Below are 17,199 nucleotides of genomic sequence, written 5' to 3' on the forward strand. Positions count from 1 at the left end.
CAAATGAATGTGTTTTTAAAATATTTTAAAGTAAAATGTAAAAACATAAAAAAAAGATAAAGCATGCATCCTTTTTTTGTGATTCTATGCTACAGCTGACTTTTTCAATTATTCATTGATTCCTTGTCCTTGTTTCTGCCCTACTAATGCCAGAATCAGGCACATACGTAAAACTAAACAGTATTTAGTCATGAAAAAAAAGAAATTGAAATTCACTAAAAAACATAAACTATTCAATAAAACTGAGGACAATTCATCAGTTCTGTTTTCTCCTATCTTCAGTTCTGTTTGTACTCAAGTTTTCGGCTCTTAATCAAGGGACATAATATTGTGGTAAAGATGAGCAGTATTTTAGTTTTTTGGTTCAAGAATCTTTCCTGTCCTATATAATATTTACTTCAGGGCTTCTCAAACCCTTGACCTGAAGTAGCAACAGAGGAATGTGAGCACAAACCTCTGTGCCCAGGGAGGCCTAGAACATAGCCCAAGGGCTACAAACTAAAAGTTTAAGTCTCGTGTACAATCTTTCAAATATATGTAAATTGTGTATTCTATAATTTTCTTTGTTTAAGTACTAAAAAGCCTTTTGTTTTTCTCTAAATCATCAGGTGGAAGGTTGGTGGGCCACAGGTGCACCTATGTAAGGGAAAATTGTACTCAATCAGCTTAATATAATTTCAATTTACTTTGAGGGAAAAGAGAAATTCAATTTCAATTTCCTGGAGAAATGCTGTAAGGGATTGGACAATATCATACATGACCCAACAAGGGCAGAAGGGAAATCTAACAAGTATCTAAGGGAAGGAGACGACCTGGGGACAAAAATGAAATCTTGCACTGATCCAGCTGTCCACCTCTCCTTATGTCACCTCCAACATCTATCAAATTCTAAAATGGGCTCAGGGTGGCTATTATTCCTGATGGACGGAGACTGGGTCTTATCAACTGTTATCAGTCTGACACCACAGTGCCTGGTGCACAGATGCTCAATGAACTATAATGACAATAATAGCAGCTAACATTTATTGAGTACTGAGAATATACCAGGCACTGTTTGAACCACTTAACATGTATAATCTCATTTAATCCTCACAGCAACTCTATGTGGAATCCCTTGGTATCCCATTTTACAGATGAGGAAACTGAGGCTCAAAGATCTTAAATAACTTGGCCAAAGTCACATGGCCAAAAAGTAGTAAAGCTGGAATTTGAATCCAGCCAAACTGGTTCCAGGGCCTGAGTTATTAACCATCATGCTATCATAAATGCCTGTCCAATGAATGAATGAGTAAATAAATAAATAGTCAGAAATGAAAAGCAAGTATTTTAAGCCAAAAGACTTTGTTCCTTACAATGCAGTTTGTTGCTTCGGCTGTTGAGTGGTTCTGGTCCATTCACATCTTTGCTCTTTTCATTATCCTCAATGGGTCGGAAATGAGCCAAAGTTCTCATGAACCCACGGAAGTTTACCTGGTCCTCTCTGATTTAGGAAGTATAACAAACAGAATACCATATCAATCAGGGTATATCAATCAGTGTGATCATTTCTCATAAATTCAATATATTGGCGATAGCTTTAGCTACATTAGCTGAAAGCTCATTTAATAAGGTTTTTTTCTATTTGCATGGTACTTTAGGACTCAGAAGGAGCCCTGGTGGTGAAGTGGTTAAGCACTAGGCTGCTAAATGAAGAGTCAGTTGTTTAAATCCATCAGCTGCTCCATGAGAGAAAGATGTGGCTGTCTGCTTCTATAAAGATAATAGCCTTGGAAACCGTATGAGGCAGTTCTACTCTGTCCTACAGGATTGCTTTGGGTTGGAATCAACTCAACGGCAATGGGGGTTTAGGACTCATGGAGTGCCACGGTGGTGTAAATGGTTAACATGCTCAGCTGCTAACCAAAAGACTGGAGGTTCGAGTCTACCTAGAAGCACTTTGGAAGAAAGGCCTGGTGATCTACTTCTGAAAAAGCAGGCACTGAAAACCCTATGGAGCACATTTCTATTCTGACACTCATGGGGTTACTAGCAGTCAGAACTGGCTCAACAGCAACTGGGACTGGCTAGGACTCATAAAACATCTTCAGGCAGACCTCACCCAGGTAGACCTCACCCCGACTTTGTCAGACAAGTACAACTATTCTCACTTTACAGCTGATTCAACAGACTTCCAGAGGTAACAGGACTCACCAGAGCCAGAGTTACCTACTGAATGTACTTACATCTCTTTTCCCAAAAAGGGTTTGAGTAGCTCTAGGGCCACACAGTTAAGAGAGCCAGGACTCAAACTCACTGTTGCTGGCTCTACAGCAAGCAACGAGTCCTTTCAACCCACTGACTTCTCAGCCACCGCTCCTCTCTCCACTGCAGTGACATATACCCTTGTGATATTTTAGAGTAAGGCATATTATCAAAAAAGCTGCTATCAAAATAAAGTTTATTTAGTTATAAAAGTAATAAACATTATTGAAAGTTTCGAAAAAAGAAAAGTAGAAAGAAAAACGCTACCTCTACTTCTCTCAATCAATTATAACCACTAATGAATGAATGATCTGTCTTCAATATAAAAAGGAATGTACTATGTGATATAATTAGTTATTTATCTAAGGTAGTCATGGAAACAACAGGCTGCCTGGTTACTGTGGCCATCCAAAAATAAACCCTAGTCTTTGTGTGCCCCGTTGAACAGATGTGGTATGTGGGATCTCTTAAGTGCCAGGTGGGCACACAGTTATTAAGGCCAAGTAGATACCTCCTAAAGGTAGAGACCAAAGGCTAGGTCATAAGCCACTGTACTCAAACGAATGACCTTTAGTTCTTCAAGGCAGTTACGTAACTAAGGGAGCTGTACCTGATCAAACTATGAGTAAGATTTGAGGAATCAGGTATGTGGGATAAGATCTGAGTCAGATCCCAGAACAGGCTAATCAGTACCGATATTAAGGGCACAATGACTCTGAGTAAATGGTAACTAAATGTCATTTTTAAAAAATTCCGCCTGCAAATGCCTAGAAAAGAAACAAAGACCCAGAAGCTAAACATACAAACTTGATTAGAGCAAGAAGCAGAGGTGTGGCTTTGCTAAGAGTTTAGCAGCGTAGCCCTCGGCTTCCTCACGTACACCTGCCAAGTTTCCTTAGCGGTAGGTCATGGATAGAATGTCAGGCGACACTATCAGAGCAAAATTGGTTGAGCGTTACAGAACCGCTTTCTATAAGCTGCTTTAAGTTATCAATGGTGACTGAGCAACCCTGAAAAAATTTTGGCAAAATGATTCTACTGGGTTTGCAAAAGGCTTGGCCACACAGCATAGCTGTGAAAGTTATCTCTGGATATGTTTCAATTCTCTGCAGGGGCTGAAAGAGGAAGCAGAGAAGCAGAACTCAGCACAAAAACCACACCTGAAACAAACAGGGCAGCTCAGGGAGAGAGAGGGGGATGCCAGCAAGTTAGGAAGATTACCCGTGGTCAACAGGAACCTGAGAACAGCAGGACTCAGGCTCATTTAAATCTTGTCTTTACAGTAAACTGGCTACCAGTCTTCTCCCCTTCACTTTTTGTCACTCAAATTTACTGACTGCCCAACTCCTCAACTCGCATATTCCTTTGTTCTCAACTCAGAGTTTTCAAGTTTCCTCTCCAGGCATTCTGTCTGATAGAGTTCTTTTTTCCATTGACTTTAATTTTCTTTTTTTTTATTGTACTTTAGATGAAGGTTTACAAACACGTTTCTCATTAAACAGTTAATAAACATATCATTTTGTGACATTGATTGCCAACCCCATGACATGTCAACACTCTCCCTTCTAGACCTTGGGTTCCCCATTACCAGTCTTCCTGTCTCCTCCTGCCTTCTCGTTCTTGCCCTTGGGCTGATGTGCCCCTTCAGTCTCGTTTTGTTTCACGGGCCTGTCCAATCTTTGGCTGAAGGGTGAACCTCAGGAATGACTTCATTACTGAGCTATAAAGGTATCTGGGGGCCACACATTGGAGTTTCTCAAGCCTTTGTCACACCAGTAAGTCTGTTCCCCCCCGCCCCCTTTTTTTTTTGTGAGTTAGAACTTTGTTCTACATTTTTCTCCAGCTGTGTCTGGGACCCTCTATTGTGATCCCTGTCAGAGGAGTCAGTGGTGGTAGCCGGGTACCATCTAGTTGTGCTGGACTCAGTCTGGTGGAGGCTGTGGTAGTTGTGGTTCATTAGTTTTACTGACATTTAGTCTCATTAAAAACTGGTACCCACTTAAACGCTAGCAAGTGGCCATCTAAGATGAATCAATTGGTCTCAACCCACCTGGAGCAAAGAAGAATGAAGAACATCAAAGACACAACGTAAACATGAGCCCAAGAAACAAAAAGGGCCACATATACCAGAGACTGTATCAGCCTGAGGCCAGAAGAACTAGATGGTGCCCGGCTACCACCGATGACTGTCCTGACAGGAAACACAACAGACAATCCCTGATGGAGCAGGAGAACAGTAGGATGTAGACCTCAAATTCTAGTAAAAAGACCAGACTTAATAGTCTGACTGAGACTAGAGGGACTCCAGAGTTCATGGTCCCTGGATCTTCTGTTAGCCCATGACTGGAACCATTCTCGAAGCCAACTCTTCAGACAGGGATTGGACTGCACGATAAGACAGAAAATGATACTGGTGTGGAGTGAACCTCTTGGCTCAAGTAGACACATGAGACTATGTGGGCAGCTCCTGTCTGGTGGCAAGATGAGAAGGCAGAGGGGGACAGGAGCTGGCCGAGTGGACATGGGGAATACAGGATAGAGAGGAGGAGTGTGCTGTCACATTAGGGGGAGAGCAGCTAGGGGTACATAGCAAGGTGGATATAAGTTTTTGTATGAGAGACTGACTTCATTTGTAAACTTTCACTTAAAGCACAACAAATTAAAAAAAAAAAAAACAAAACCAGGCACCCATATAACTTTCTGCACTAAAGTCCTTGAGGCTACGTAGACAATTCACATGGAACCAGGAAGTGATTATCTAGGGGATTACTTAAAACAAGATTACATAATAAGCTTAACTCAGGAAAAAGGTACCTAATCCAATCAATAAACATTTACTCGGTACTTTCATACAAGGAAGGCAATGTGTCAGGGTAGTGAGGCATAGTCCAACCTAGTTTTACATCAGAAAAACCCAAATTAAGGAACAATATATATTTAAAAGTGTGTGTGTGGTGTGAGAACTGCATTCTTTAAAAAGGCTGTGGAATTATTACACATTAAAGGAGGCTAAAGAGACTTGACAACTAAACGCAATACCTAACTCTAGACTGGATCTACACTGAAGGGGAAAAGTGCTATAAAGGTATTACTGGATGAACTGACAAAGCTGGAATACAAATAATAGATTAGAATAAAATAGATAATAAATTAATAAAGTACTGTATTAATGTTAAATTTAATGACATTGGTAACTATACTGTGGATATGTAAAAGGGTATTACTATTTTTAGGAAATACATACTGAAGTATTTAGGGATAAAGAGCCATGATTATGCAACTTACCATCAAATGATTCAGAAAAACACATACACACAGAACAATTACCTGAGTGTGTGTATAATGTATATGTATATATGCATTTAGAGAGAAATCCGAAGCGTATGCGCCACAGAAGCACCCACTGCGCTGTCCAACGCAGCAGCCATCAGTCACACGTGGCTATGGAGCACTTGGAATGTGTCTAGTTTGAACTGATATGTGGATTTCAAAGACTTTATATGAAATAAGAAATGTAAAAGTATCTCATTAATAATTTTAAAATATTGATTATATATTGAAATGTTTTGGATATACTGGGTTAAATAAAATACATATTACCAAAGCTAATTTAACCTGTTTATTTTTAAGTGGCTATAACAAAATTTATAATTACATATGAAGCTTGCATTATATTTTCACTGGCTAGCAAGAGAACTCGAGTGGGAATCGACTCGACAGCAGTGGGTTTGATTTTTTTTTTAGCAAGAGAAAGAGGGAGAGAAATTAGGCACTTCTGCGTCAGCGCAAATGAGGTAAAATGTTAAAACCTCATGTTATAACAATATAACATTAGATGCATCTGGGTAAAGATTCATAGATGTTCTTTATACTATTTTTATTTCTGCAGCTTTCTGGAAGTTTGAAATTATTTCCAAAGAAAAGCTTTAAAAACCTAGTTTTACATCAAAGAAGGACAGAGATTAAAGACAATTTTGGACATGGGCTGATAAATACGCTTATCTGACCTTTAAAACAGAGAAGAGGGTAAAACAAAGAGATATTGTGGATATGACAAAGTCAAGGATGTCCAAGATAATTAGGTGGGATAAGGGTCTGAGATGACCCAACCAATATCCTTATTGCAGATTAGCAATTAATTCAGGCTGAGACAGCCCCAGGAGGGACGCCCAGTAACTGCCAAAACTCACCCCTCTGGAAAGAAGGCATTGATGATCCGGTCCCCCAGTGGGTTGATGGCAAGTTCTGGAATTCGCTGGAAATCTTCCCGGCTGCCGAGTCAATGAGAGAATCACCTTGAATTAGTGACCACTGGCCCTAAGCATGAACTCCTTCAATCTGAAACAGGGTAGGACCTTGCAAGAACATTACCTCCTGGACTTTATTTCTGTGGCAAATTATACCAAATGACTGCAAAGAATAGCACTTTAATAGCTGCCAAGTGTTTCTTGTACCAGCTCAGGAGTGGAAGAAGCCAGATCTGACTATGCCACATTCCAGTGACTTCAGCACACGGGTTACGCAAATAAACCAGCTAACAATCAAATACTAAGCCGCCTTTGTCAATGATTCTTTACCATTTTGTACTTAGTTATTAAGTGGAGAATATATAGCAGATGGAAAATATCACACACCACAGAGCTTAACTATGGGGGGAAACTTCAGAGTAGCCCCTGTACCCTCAGTTGGCAGATCTACAGAACCTGTGAAATACAAGGAATTCTTAGGTAATGTTTACATCCAAGGAAAGAGGAAAACTTTCTTGTTCTGACTTTTTTTTTTTCTCCGTAGCTTTCCATAGACTACAGCTATAGAAGTATTTAACCCTCAAGCATGGCAACTGCAGTGATCCCCTCATAACCTGGAGATTATGCTGAAGAAAATATTATTAACCGTTACCATTCATTACATACACATCATGTGCCATTCTAAGTATTTGGAAATAATTTCTCATTTCTTCATGCTAATGTATAAGCTACATCCTTTTACAGGTGAGAAAACTGAAATCTGTCAGATAAAGTAACTTGTCCAGCCAGTGACACGCAGGTAGTAAGAAAAGGAAATACGATTTAAATCTAGGTATACAAGTCCAAAACACATGTTCATTTCTAATAAACCACACTTCTTTCCCAAATTAAACTTTTTGAAAGTAAAGTGCTTCCCCAAAAGAGGTTCAACAGATACATTTTTTTAAACTTCTCTGGTTGATACTCTACGCCAAGAACATAGAGCTGTCTATATCATATCCGTACTCTTCAAAAACATCAATGTCTAGAGGACATGAAAAGAGGGAGTGGACGGAGCGAACAGGTTGTCTCATTAGGGGGAGAGTAACTGGGTGTATGTAGCAAAGTATGTATAAGTTTTTATGTGAGAGACTGACTTGATTTGTAAACTTTCACTTAAAGCACAATAAAAATTATAAAAAAACAAACAAACAAACATCAATGTCACAAAGGACAAAGAAAGGCAGAGAAATTGTTCCAGACCAAAGTGGACTAAAGAGACACGTAACTAAACTGAGTGCGTGATCCTTGACTGAATCATGGACTAAGGGAAAAAAAAAAAAAAAAAACTTGCTATACAGAATATTATTGGGCCAACAGGTGAAACTGAATATGGACTGCATATTAGATAATAGTGGTGCCCTGCTGGTGCACTGGTTAAGAGCTTGGCTGCTAACCAAAAAGCTGGCAGTTCAAATCCACCAGGCACTCCTAGGAAACTATACTCTGTCCTATAGGGTTGCTATCAGTCAGAATTAACTAGACGGCAATGGGTATTAGACAACAGTACTGTATCAAAACGTTAAATTTCTTGATTTTGATATAAAAGAAAGTCCTTGTTTCGGGAAATACACACTGACCTATTTAGGGGTAAAAGGGGCATGACAGATGCAACTTACTACCAAATGGCTTAGAAAAAAATTACACACATACACACCCCCCTGAGAGAGAAAGAGAAAGAGACTGATAAAGCAGATGTGGCAAAATGTTAACAGTTTGGTGAATCTGGGTAGCAGGTATATGAGAGTTCTTTGTACTATTTTTGTAACTTTTATGTAAGTTTGAAATTATTTCCAGATAAAAAGTTTAATAAAACGGAATATCAACTTGAATAAATGATTCTTGCCTTCAAGATTACTAACAGAAGATATAAAGCATCCCCCCGCTGCCTTCATGCTAAATGCTAATGAAGACAGATAATCATGAGATGTTTCTCCAGGGGTTACCACACTCTGTTCCTCTTCAGGTTTAACATTCACACAGTGCTTACATAACTCAACAAGCTCATCTCTACTACACCCAGATATAAACTGACCTAGCGGACTGAGCACAAAGCTCTGGAGAGATAACTCTGGGTTCTAATCTTCCTTTGCGGTGCAGCGAATTACTTACTGTGGACCTTCTAGCCATATAGTCTTTGTAACTCCCACTAACTCCCACTAAATGACGGGGTGGGGAAAAAAAAAAACCATTGCTGATGAGTCAATTCCAACTCATAGTGACCCTATAGGACAGAGCAGAACTGCCCCATAGCGTTTCCAGGGGGCACCTGGTGGATTCGAACTGCTAAAATTTTTGTTAGCAGCCATAGCTCTTAACCACTACGCCACCAGGGTTTCCAGGACTATGCAAAGGAGGTGTTTGTGGCCTACTAAGGGGACTGGATAGCTTGCTAATAATCCAGATAAGGTGCATGGCACTCTTGTCGGGTTGGGACCATGCAAATAAGGTGTATGGAACCCTAACAAGGGGACTGGTCAGTTTGTCATCCTGTTAGGCTTAAAAGAGCAGTCAATCCCAGAGCAGAGGAGAACCTATATCAACAAGAAAGAAGAGCTAGGACTGCAGCATGTCCATTGGACCTGGGGGTCCCTGTGCTAGACCTCTTAGACCCAGTAAACAGACAAAGAGCGAGACTATAACACTGGAGACAGTGAGAGATGGTAAGAAGCAGTGGCAGAGAAATGGGGGCAGGAGACCAGGTGCACCAGAAGACAGGCAGGAGATGGTGCAGTGGGCTTCCTGCCCCACAGAGCAAGGCAGTTACAGTGGGTGTGGCAACCCACAGGGTAAGAGAACTGAGCACCTTCAGGCCAAGGCTTACTAGCAGAGTGGGATACCTCTGGCTACTTGGCAGCAATGCTAAAAGAGCTTTGTAACATTTTCCAGAGCAGGGCAGAGGACAAGGGGCCATAGCAAAGCATGCCTGCTGAGAAGAGGCCGTCCTGACTGAAGAACTGTATCCTGAGAGTTCCTGAACCTGAACTGTAACCTATCACTTCCTTAATAAACCCCATAATTGTAAGTATTGTCTGTGAGTTCTGTGTGGCCACTGCACCAAATTATTGAACCCAGCAGAGAAGTAGAGAGTGCCGTGGGAGAGACAGTTGGTGCCTGATCGGGTAAAAAGGATGGAGGGTGGAGGCATGTCTGCCTCCGCCTCACAGAAATCGGCTTTAAGCTGGTGATTTTGATTCTCCTTTCCCATGGTGAAGTTAGAGGAGTTCAGACGCCGCCCCTGCCACACCATTTTTACATCCTTGATCAGGTAGAGGAGCTTTGGTAGCATAGTGGTTAAGGGCTACGGCTGAAAATCAAAAGGTTGGTGGTTCAAATTCACCAGCTGCTCCTTGGAAGCCCTATGGTGCAGTTCTACTCTGTCCTACGGGGTTGCTATGAATCGGAGTTGGCTCGATGGCAACAGGCTAGGCTTAGATCAGGTAAAGCAATCATTTTTATTATCAGTGAATGAACAAGAGGAAGTCACTCATAAGATAACTGGATGACAAAAGATAAAGGGAGTTATTACTGGTTATTTAATTCAACAAACATGTACTAAGCTCTTACTACATAATTTGTTCTATAACACGAAGTCCACATTGTCAAAATGTGCTCCTCTTGTTTGGCAGAGGTTAAGAAAAAATATCTACTACTCCTTTTTAATGAGGACTAAGGCTGATTTGATTGCACAGCCACATACCTCATTTAATGTCTAACAAGCTTAAGTCATTGCAGCAGAAAACGGCGCAGTTTAAACGCCAGATCTAGTATTAAGTGGTGAGTGCACAGCTTAGCGTGAACTCCGTCAGTCTCAGGAAGGGATTTAGTCTTTGACTGCCAGTGTCAGTAAGGACCTAAAGCCTGTCCTTTGATACTATTTCATTCCTTAAAATTCGGATTATACATACAACGCATACTAGTCATCAGACAAACGGGAATACTGTTGAAAGTATTAAAATTAAAATGAGAGTATAAAAAAAAGTAGAGGATCAGCAAAAAAGGGGAAAACCATCAATGAGATGGATTGACACAGTGGCTGCAACAATGGGCTCCAACATAGCAATGATTACGAGGGTGGCACAAGACCAGGCAGTGTTTTGTTCTGTTGTATATAGGGTTGCTATGAGTCAGAATCTATTTGATGGCACCTAACAACAAACAGCAACATAAAAAATACTTTGTGAACTCTTAAAAACATGCAAACATCATATTCCACCTCATAATACAAAAATCTTCCTCAGAGATTTTTTCACGACATTATTACTGGTAGTAGGCAAGTCTGAGAACTGAACTATGGATAAATGCATAATATACATTTTTTCCAAGGAGTAGGAAAAAATGTATATTATGCAGTTATCCATAGTTCAGTTCTCATAGCTTTTTAATACATTTTTTATGGCCCAGAAGTTCCCAATGGGGACAGGTTTTCCACATATTCAAAGGCAAAGGGTGCTCTGAAAAACTAGAGTTGGAGAGAACTTTAGAAACCAGAAGGGTCATCCCCTATATGACACTGCTTTCCTTCACTCTGCAATTCCTTCTCTTACTCAAAGGCTCAACCTCATGTAACTGCTTATATTTCAAGTACCCGGAAGCTCATGCTTCAAATGACTTATACATACTTAGAAGATCAGAATCTCTTAATAGGACATATCCATTGAAACATTCAATTCAATTAAGGAAACAAAGCATTCCATATTTAAGTAGTATAATGGAGGTAACTCATATGGTACAACATATTAACATTGAAACTACAATCATTCCTACTGTCAAAAGTACTTAATCAACATTTCCAATTATACTAATTTTGTTGTTCTTTTGATAACAGATTTTTTTTCACATACAATGCCACAGCTGGTCTTTGCTAGCTGTTTATTTTAGTGTTCTAAGGCCAGACTGGCTTATTTCAAGGCTGCATTCTGACTTCTGGTTGACGATGGTAGACTGAGCACATACACACCTTCCTTCTCTCTGTCTCTAAAACCCACAGAAATGCACACATGAGAAAATATCTGTGAATAAAGTCAGAAAGTAGATGCAAAGGTAGTGACAAATAAGTCAGAGCAGAGGGTCCAAGAGAAGGCTGCAGTAGAGCTGAGAGCCATTCTGCCCTGTGGTCTCAGAAAGGCACCACACTCAGCGTTGCCAGTAAGGAAGCAGCATTCTGGGTAATTAATTGACTTTCTAAGGAACTGGCCAGTTGCCCAATGCTGCCACCACCCAACCCAAGAATACAAAACCATTTGCCCCAGGATAAAGAAGGAGGGCTGCTATGGAAAGATCTACTTGGGAAGAGCTCCAAATAAGTGTGGAAGGGTGGCACCCCAGAACACAGTCCTCTCATTTGGGAAAAGCAAGAAAAACCTGTTGCCATCAAGTCAATTCTGACTCATAACAACCCTGTAGGACAGCAGAACTGTCCCATGGGGTTTCCAAGGAGCAGCTGGTAGATTTGAGCTGCCGACTTTTTGGTCAGTAGCAGAGCTCTTAACCACTGTGCACTGGGGTTGCAAATGTCTTCTTGCTCCCTGAGTACATACCCTAAAGTGAGGTCTACGAACCTACCGGCTTTGCTCATGTCCAGAGAGACCTGTTGGGAAACCAATCACAAAGAGACTTGTTCCAGTTTTCTACAATAACCTACCCAGTCTCTTTCATAAATATGAATTGACTACTAAGGTTCACCAGGCATTTGGGAAAGATTAATAGCACAAAAGAGAAGGATCAAGATGAACAGGGACAATGATAATTCAGGGAACAGAAGAAAATTCTGAAAACTGGTAATGAACCCTATAGATATTTGAAACGTTTTTCTATCTGTAATACAAAAAGAGGCTATTATGATAGAGCAGAGGTCAGAGAACAAGAAAGGTTCTTAGACATTAAAAATATTGACTGTGGACAGTCATAGACTGAAATGTGTCCCCCCAAAATATGTGTCAACTTGGCTAGGTCATGATTCCCAGTATTGTATGGTTGTCCTATGTGTTATAAATCCTAATCTCTGCCTGTGGTTAATGAGGCAAGATTAGGTTATGTTAAAAAAGATTAGGGCGAGATGTAATATCCTTATTTTGGTCACAGCCCTGATCAGATGTAACGGGAGTTTCCCTGGGGTATGGCCTGTATCACCTTTTATCCTATAAGAGATAAAAAGGAGAGAGAAGCAGGCTGAGAGAGAGGGACCCCCGACCACCAAGAAATTAGAGCCCAGAGTAGACCATGTCCTTTGGACCCGGTGCCCCTGCACTGAGAAACTCCTAGATCCAGAGGAAGATTGATAACAAGGACCTTCCTCCAGAGCTGACAGAGAAAACCTTTGCCTGGAGCTGGCACGCTGACATCGGACTTCTAGCCTCCTAGACTGTGAGAGAGTAATTTTCAGTTTGTTAAAGCCACCCACTTGTGGTACTTCTGTTACAGCGTGGCACTAAGACATGGACTGAAAACATTCATCTGAAGGACTGAAAAATGGAACAAACAGAAATGCCGTAAACAATAAAGAAAGGAGATAGGAAGAAATAATTAAAAAAAAAAAAAGAAAACTTTCCAACTAAAAGATGCGTTTTTAGCCTGAAAAGATTTGCCTACTGCTGAGCAGGAATAAAGGAAACAACCCACATATAAGCATATCTTCGTGAAATTTCAGAGCATCAAGAGAAGATATTTGAAGCTTTTAGAGAGAAAAAAAGAACAGATCTTCTACAAAAAGAATGGTAATTAGATTGGCATAACGCTTCTCATCCATGAAACTCCATTCTGCAATAACCAGGACCACTGTCTACAAAGCAGGTGCTTTTCAGGGTATTAAAATCACCTGTCCTCTGGGTAAAATTAAATAAGAAAATGAACTTCAAAAATGGTCTGATTTAGCACTCAGTGTTTAAGCAGATAAATGGCTACCATTTTCAGGGCATATTCTTCTGAAATTTACAGATAATCTCTTTTTAAATGACAAGTAACAACACAGCCAACGAGCACCCATCAGTAAATGACTCAACAGCAACTAACAACCACAACCGTCCCCTACAGTCGACGTAACCTGCATGATTTAATATCCAGGAAGATTTTTCGGCATGGCATTATCTGAGAAAGAGCCAACATTAAAATTGCTCAATGCAGGGGGTATTTTTAAAGTAAAATTTTATTGAGTATAACATACATATAAAAAAGTATACTAATCACAAGGATTCAGCAAAATGAATTTTTACTAAGTGTGGATTGTAACCAGCACCCAGAAGCCCTCCTCATGTTCCTTCTATCTCTACCTGCTCCCCTCCCGCAAAGGTAATCACTATCCTGACTTCTAACACCACAGGTCTGATCAGGACTGACGATATTTAAGCAAATGAAACCACACTCTCATCTTGACCTAACCTATAAAGGACCACTTAACAGGACCCCACGGTCTTTTCTGAAAGACCAATTTCAACACCAATGGCATAAATAATCCACCTAAAATAATGGCACATGAAGAAAGTGAGACTTGTGAGGTTATAGCTTATATTTATATTGTATGAAACACCAAAGACATGGTCCATGTAAAAGGGATTCTATAGTCAAATTCAAATAGGCGAATATTATTTACAAAATTCCCTTCTTGAAGATTCACAATTTACCTGAGCAAGTTAAAAATGTGCTGAAATCTATTAGCCTGAGACCAGAAGGACTAGATGGTGCCCGGCTACAACCAATGACTGCCCTTACAGGAAACACAACAAAGAACTCCTGAGGCAGCAGGAGAGCAGTGAGATGCAGACCCCAAATTCTCCGAAAAAGACCAGACTTAATGGTCTGACGGAGACTAGAATGACCCAAGACAGGAACCATTCCTAAAGCTAACTCTTCAGACAGGGATTGGACTGGACTATCCGATAGACAAGGATACTGGTGAAGAATGACCTTCTTGGATCAAGTAGACACATGTGACTATGTTGGCATCTACTGTCTGAAGGGGAGATGAGAGGGCAGAGAGGCTCAGAAGCTGGCGGAATGGACACGAAAAGAGAGAGTGGAGGGAAGCAGTGTGCTGTCTCATTAAAAAAAAAAAAAAAAAATTAGGCGGAGAGAAATTAGGAGTATATAGCAAGGTGTTTATAAATTTTTGTATGAGAGTCTGACTTGATTTGTAAACTATCACTTAAAGCACAAAAAAAATTTTTAAAAGTGCTGAAATCCAATAATAAAGCCTGTTTTAACCTTGTTTACCAACGTTTCACAGATTACTTAGTCAATAAATTTCTCTTTTATTACCAAAACACCTGTTGATAGACCAAAATACTAGTGTCCTATAAGATGTACTTGGAGCCGAATCTCAAAAAGCACTTCACAGAGGCTCCACTTTGACCAAAGCTTTCTGCAGTTTCTGTTTTATGTTCCCACGGGGACCAAGCACTACAAAGGGAATGCAGAAGGTCAAGGATGGTACATTAGATCTCCCGCTCTGCAGAATGGGCTTCAGGCCCCAGACGTGGAGCATCTTGGACTAGGAAAGTGAAAAAACATGCGGAAGTGAAAATATTTCAACCACAACTGCCTTAAGAAGGTGGAGCCTGTTTGGAGGCCACTTGTATTCAGAAGCTGAGCTCCCTGATAGGTTCTAGTTCTGGAAAAGTCAAGACAGGCCTGGAACTGAGTTTAGCAGTAAAGGCTGAAGATAGCTGAATTGCCAGGCACTACAGAAGAATTTAAAGCTCACCATGTAATCTAGGAGCAGTGGTGGTTTGGTGGTAGAACTTCCCCTTCCATGTGGGAGACATGGTTTGATTCCTGGCCAGCGCACTCATGCATCGGTACAGCACATTGATATTGAAACAATAATTCTCATTGTCTACATGGGACACTGTCAGTCAGTAGAGACTTACATGTTACTATGATGCCGAACAGTTTTCGGCGGAGCTTCCAGGCAAAGATGAACTAGGAAGAAAGGCCTGGTGACCTACTTCTGAAAATTAGCCAGTGAAAATCCTATGGACCACAACGGTCTAATCTGCAACCAATCACAGCAGGAAACGGTGTTTCCTGAACCCAGTACAAGAAGAGGTGAGAGGCTGGGGGTGGGTGGGGAATGATCTAGCTGGACGGCCAGACGGAGAAGGCACAGCCAGTGAGAACTCCCCCACAGTGGATCTGACAAAATGATTGACATATAATGTGACAGCTGTTTGCTATGTGGCTAATTTTTTCTTGAGCTAAACGTGGCTCGGGGCTTCTCCCATGTTTTATTTCACACCATGATGGAGATAAAGGAACAAGTTTAAAACCCAGAGGCTCATAAGGGTGAGTACAAAAAAAGTAGTTAGAGCCAGGTGACCATGAAATAAAAAATTACATCACCTCCTACCACAACTCTTCCAGCAAGAATTTGCCAAAGTCAGTACTGAGAACAGTGGCTGGCGCATCTCAGACAGTGGGTGAGCACCACCCAAGCAAACGCTCACTGGCTTTCTACAGAATCTGAAATGAGGTTTTAGGGGTTGAGTTAATCTTACCTATATTTTAAAGGGCAGGATGACACTAGATGATACCTGGAAATGTTTCACCAGTTCAAAGGAGAAAAAGCTCCTTCTATAAAAGATTTTTCATTGTTTTCCAGCAAAGAGTGAAATTCATTAAAACACACACACACATTTACAAATCACCCACTTTTTACAAAGAAGAAAAGGGCTCAAAACTAATGTGAATTCTATATACTTACTTGGTAGTTAAATCTGAATTTATAAGGAAGACTTAATCCCAAACTCAAAGGAATTATTAAACTATTGGAGCTAAATGGAAAAATAAAAATTTCTAGTCTGGTTGTTTTTCAAGTATAAATTTGTGTGGTTTTAAGAGTGCCCAATGTGGTCTTTACACATAGTAGGCATTTCACAGTCACTGACTTTAATGGCTTTGCAGCATAATTTTGGTCAATTCCAGGTTCTAGTGATGGCAGATGTCTGCCCTTAAGAAACAGGGCCCTATGGACTTACCAGCATTCTCTAGCTCTTCCGTCTGAGGCTTAGAAACTGTATTTCTTCTCCCTTATGCTACATCCCACACCGGTGTACTGAGCCTCCCAAAGAAATCCTAAACTGCTGCATGGCATGCCAGTCACCAGAAAGGCAAAACAGCTTCATCACATGCCAGCCAGCCAAAGCCGGGGACCAACAACAATAACAAAAGGTTACTGGGAGCTGGGGTGGGAGGCAGTGGTAAGGAGATGTTGCATTTAACTATGATAAGATAATGAGAAATATGAAACAATACAGCATTACCTTACACTGAGATTGTATACTTACTCTAGACCAGAGCTGCTCAATCTCAGTACTACTGACATTTAGGACAAGATAATTGTTGGTTGTAGGGGGGCTGTCCTGTGCATTGTAGGATATCTAGTAACATCCCTACCCTCTACTTTCTAGATGCCAGTAGCATCCCCTAGCTGTGACCATAAAAAATGTCTCCAGATATTGCCAAATGTACCCCAGGTGGCAAAATCACCCTCAGCAGAAAACCACCCCTCTAAGACTAGAATACTATCTTAATACATATAAAGTATTGTCTCATGTGATTTATATATTCAACACAATCCCAATCAAAATTCCAACAGCTTTCTTGATCAAAAGAGAAAAACCAATCCTCAACTTTATATGGAATGGCAACAGGCCTCGATTAGCTAGCGCAAAGTTGA

At 40.6% G+C, this 17,199-nt stretch overlaps 1 protein-coding gene across 1 annotated transcript in view; it reads right to left on the reverse strand.

Moving 5' to 3' along the window:
- CHP1 (calcineurin like EF-hand protein 1) overlaps positions 1–17,199 on the reverse strand; it is a 42,960-nt gene that overhangs the window by 11,548 nt on the left and 14,213 nt on the right. Inside the window, exons 3-4 of the mRNA XM_049898010.1 lie at positions 6,432–6,512; positions 1,353–1,480 (exon numbers count right to left, since the gene is read on the reverse strand). Of these exons, the coding sequence (XP_049753967.1) occupies positions 1,353–1,480; positions 6,432–6,512 (209 nt within the window). The remainder of the gene's footprint in view (positions 1–1,352; positions 1,481–6,431; positions 6,513–17,199) is intronic.

This window comes from Elephas maximus, chromosome 10 (assembly GCF_024166365.1).
Source record: "Elephas maximus indicus isolate mEleMax1 chromosome 10, mEleMax1 primary haplotype, whole genome shotgun sequence".
Lineage (NCBI taxonomy): Eukaryota > Metazoa > Chordata > Mammalia > Proboscidea > Elephantidae > Elephas > Elephas maximus.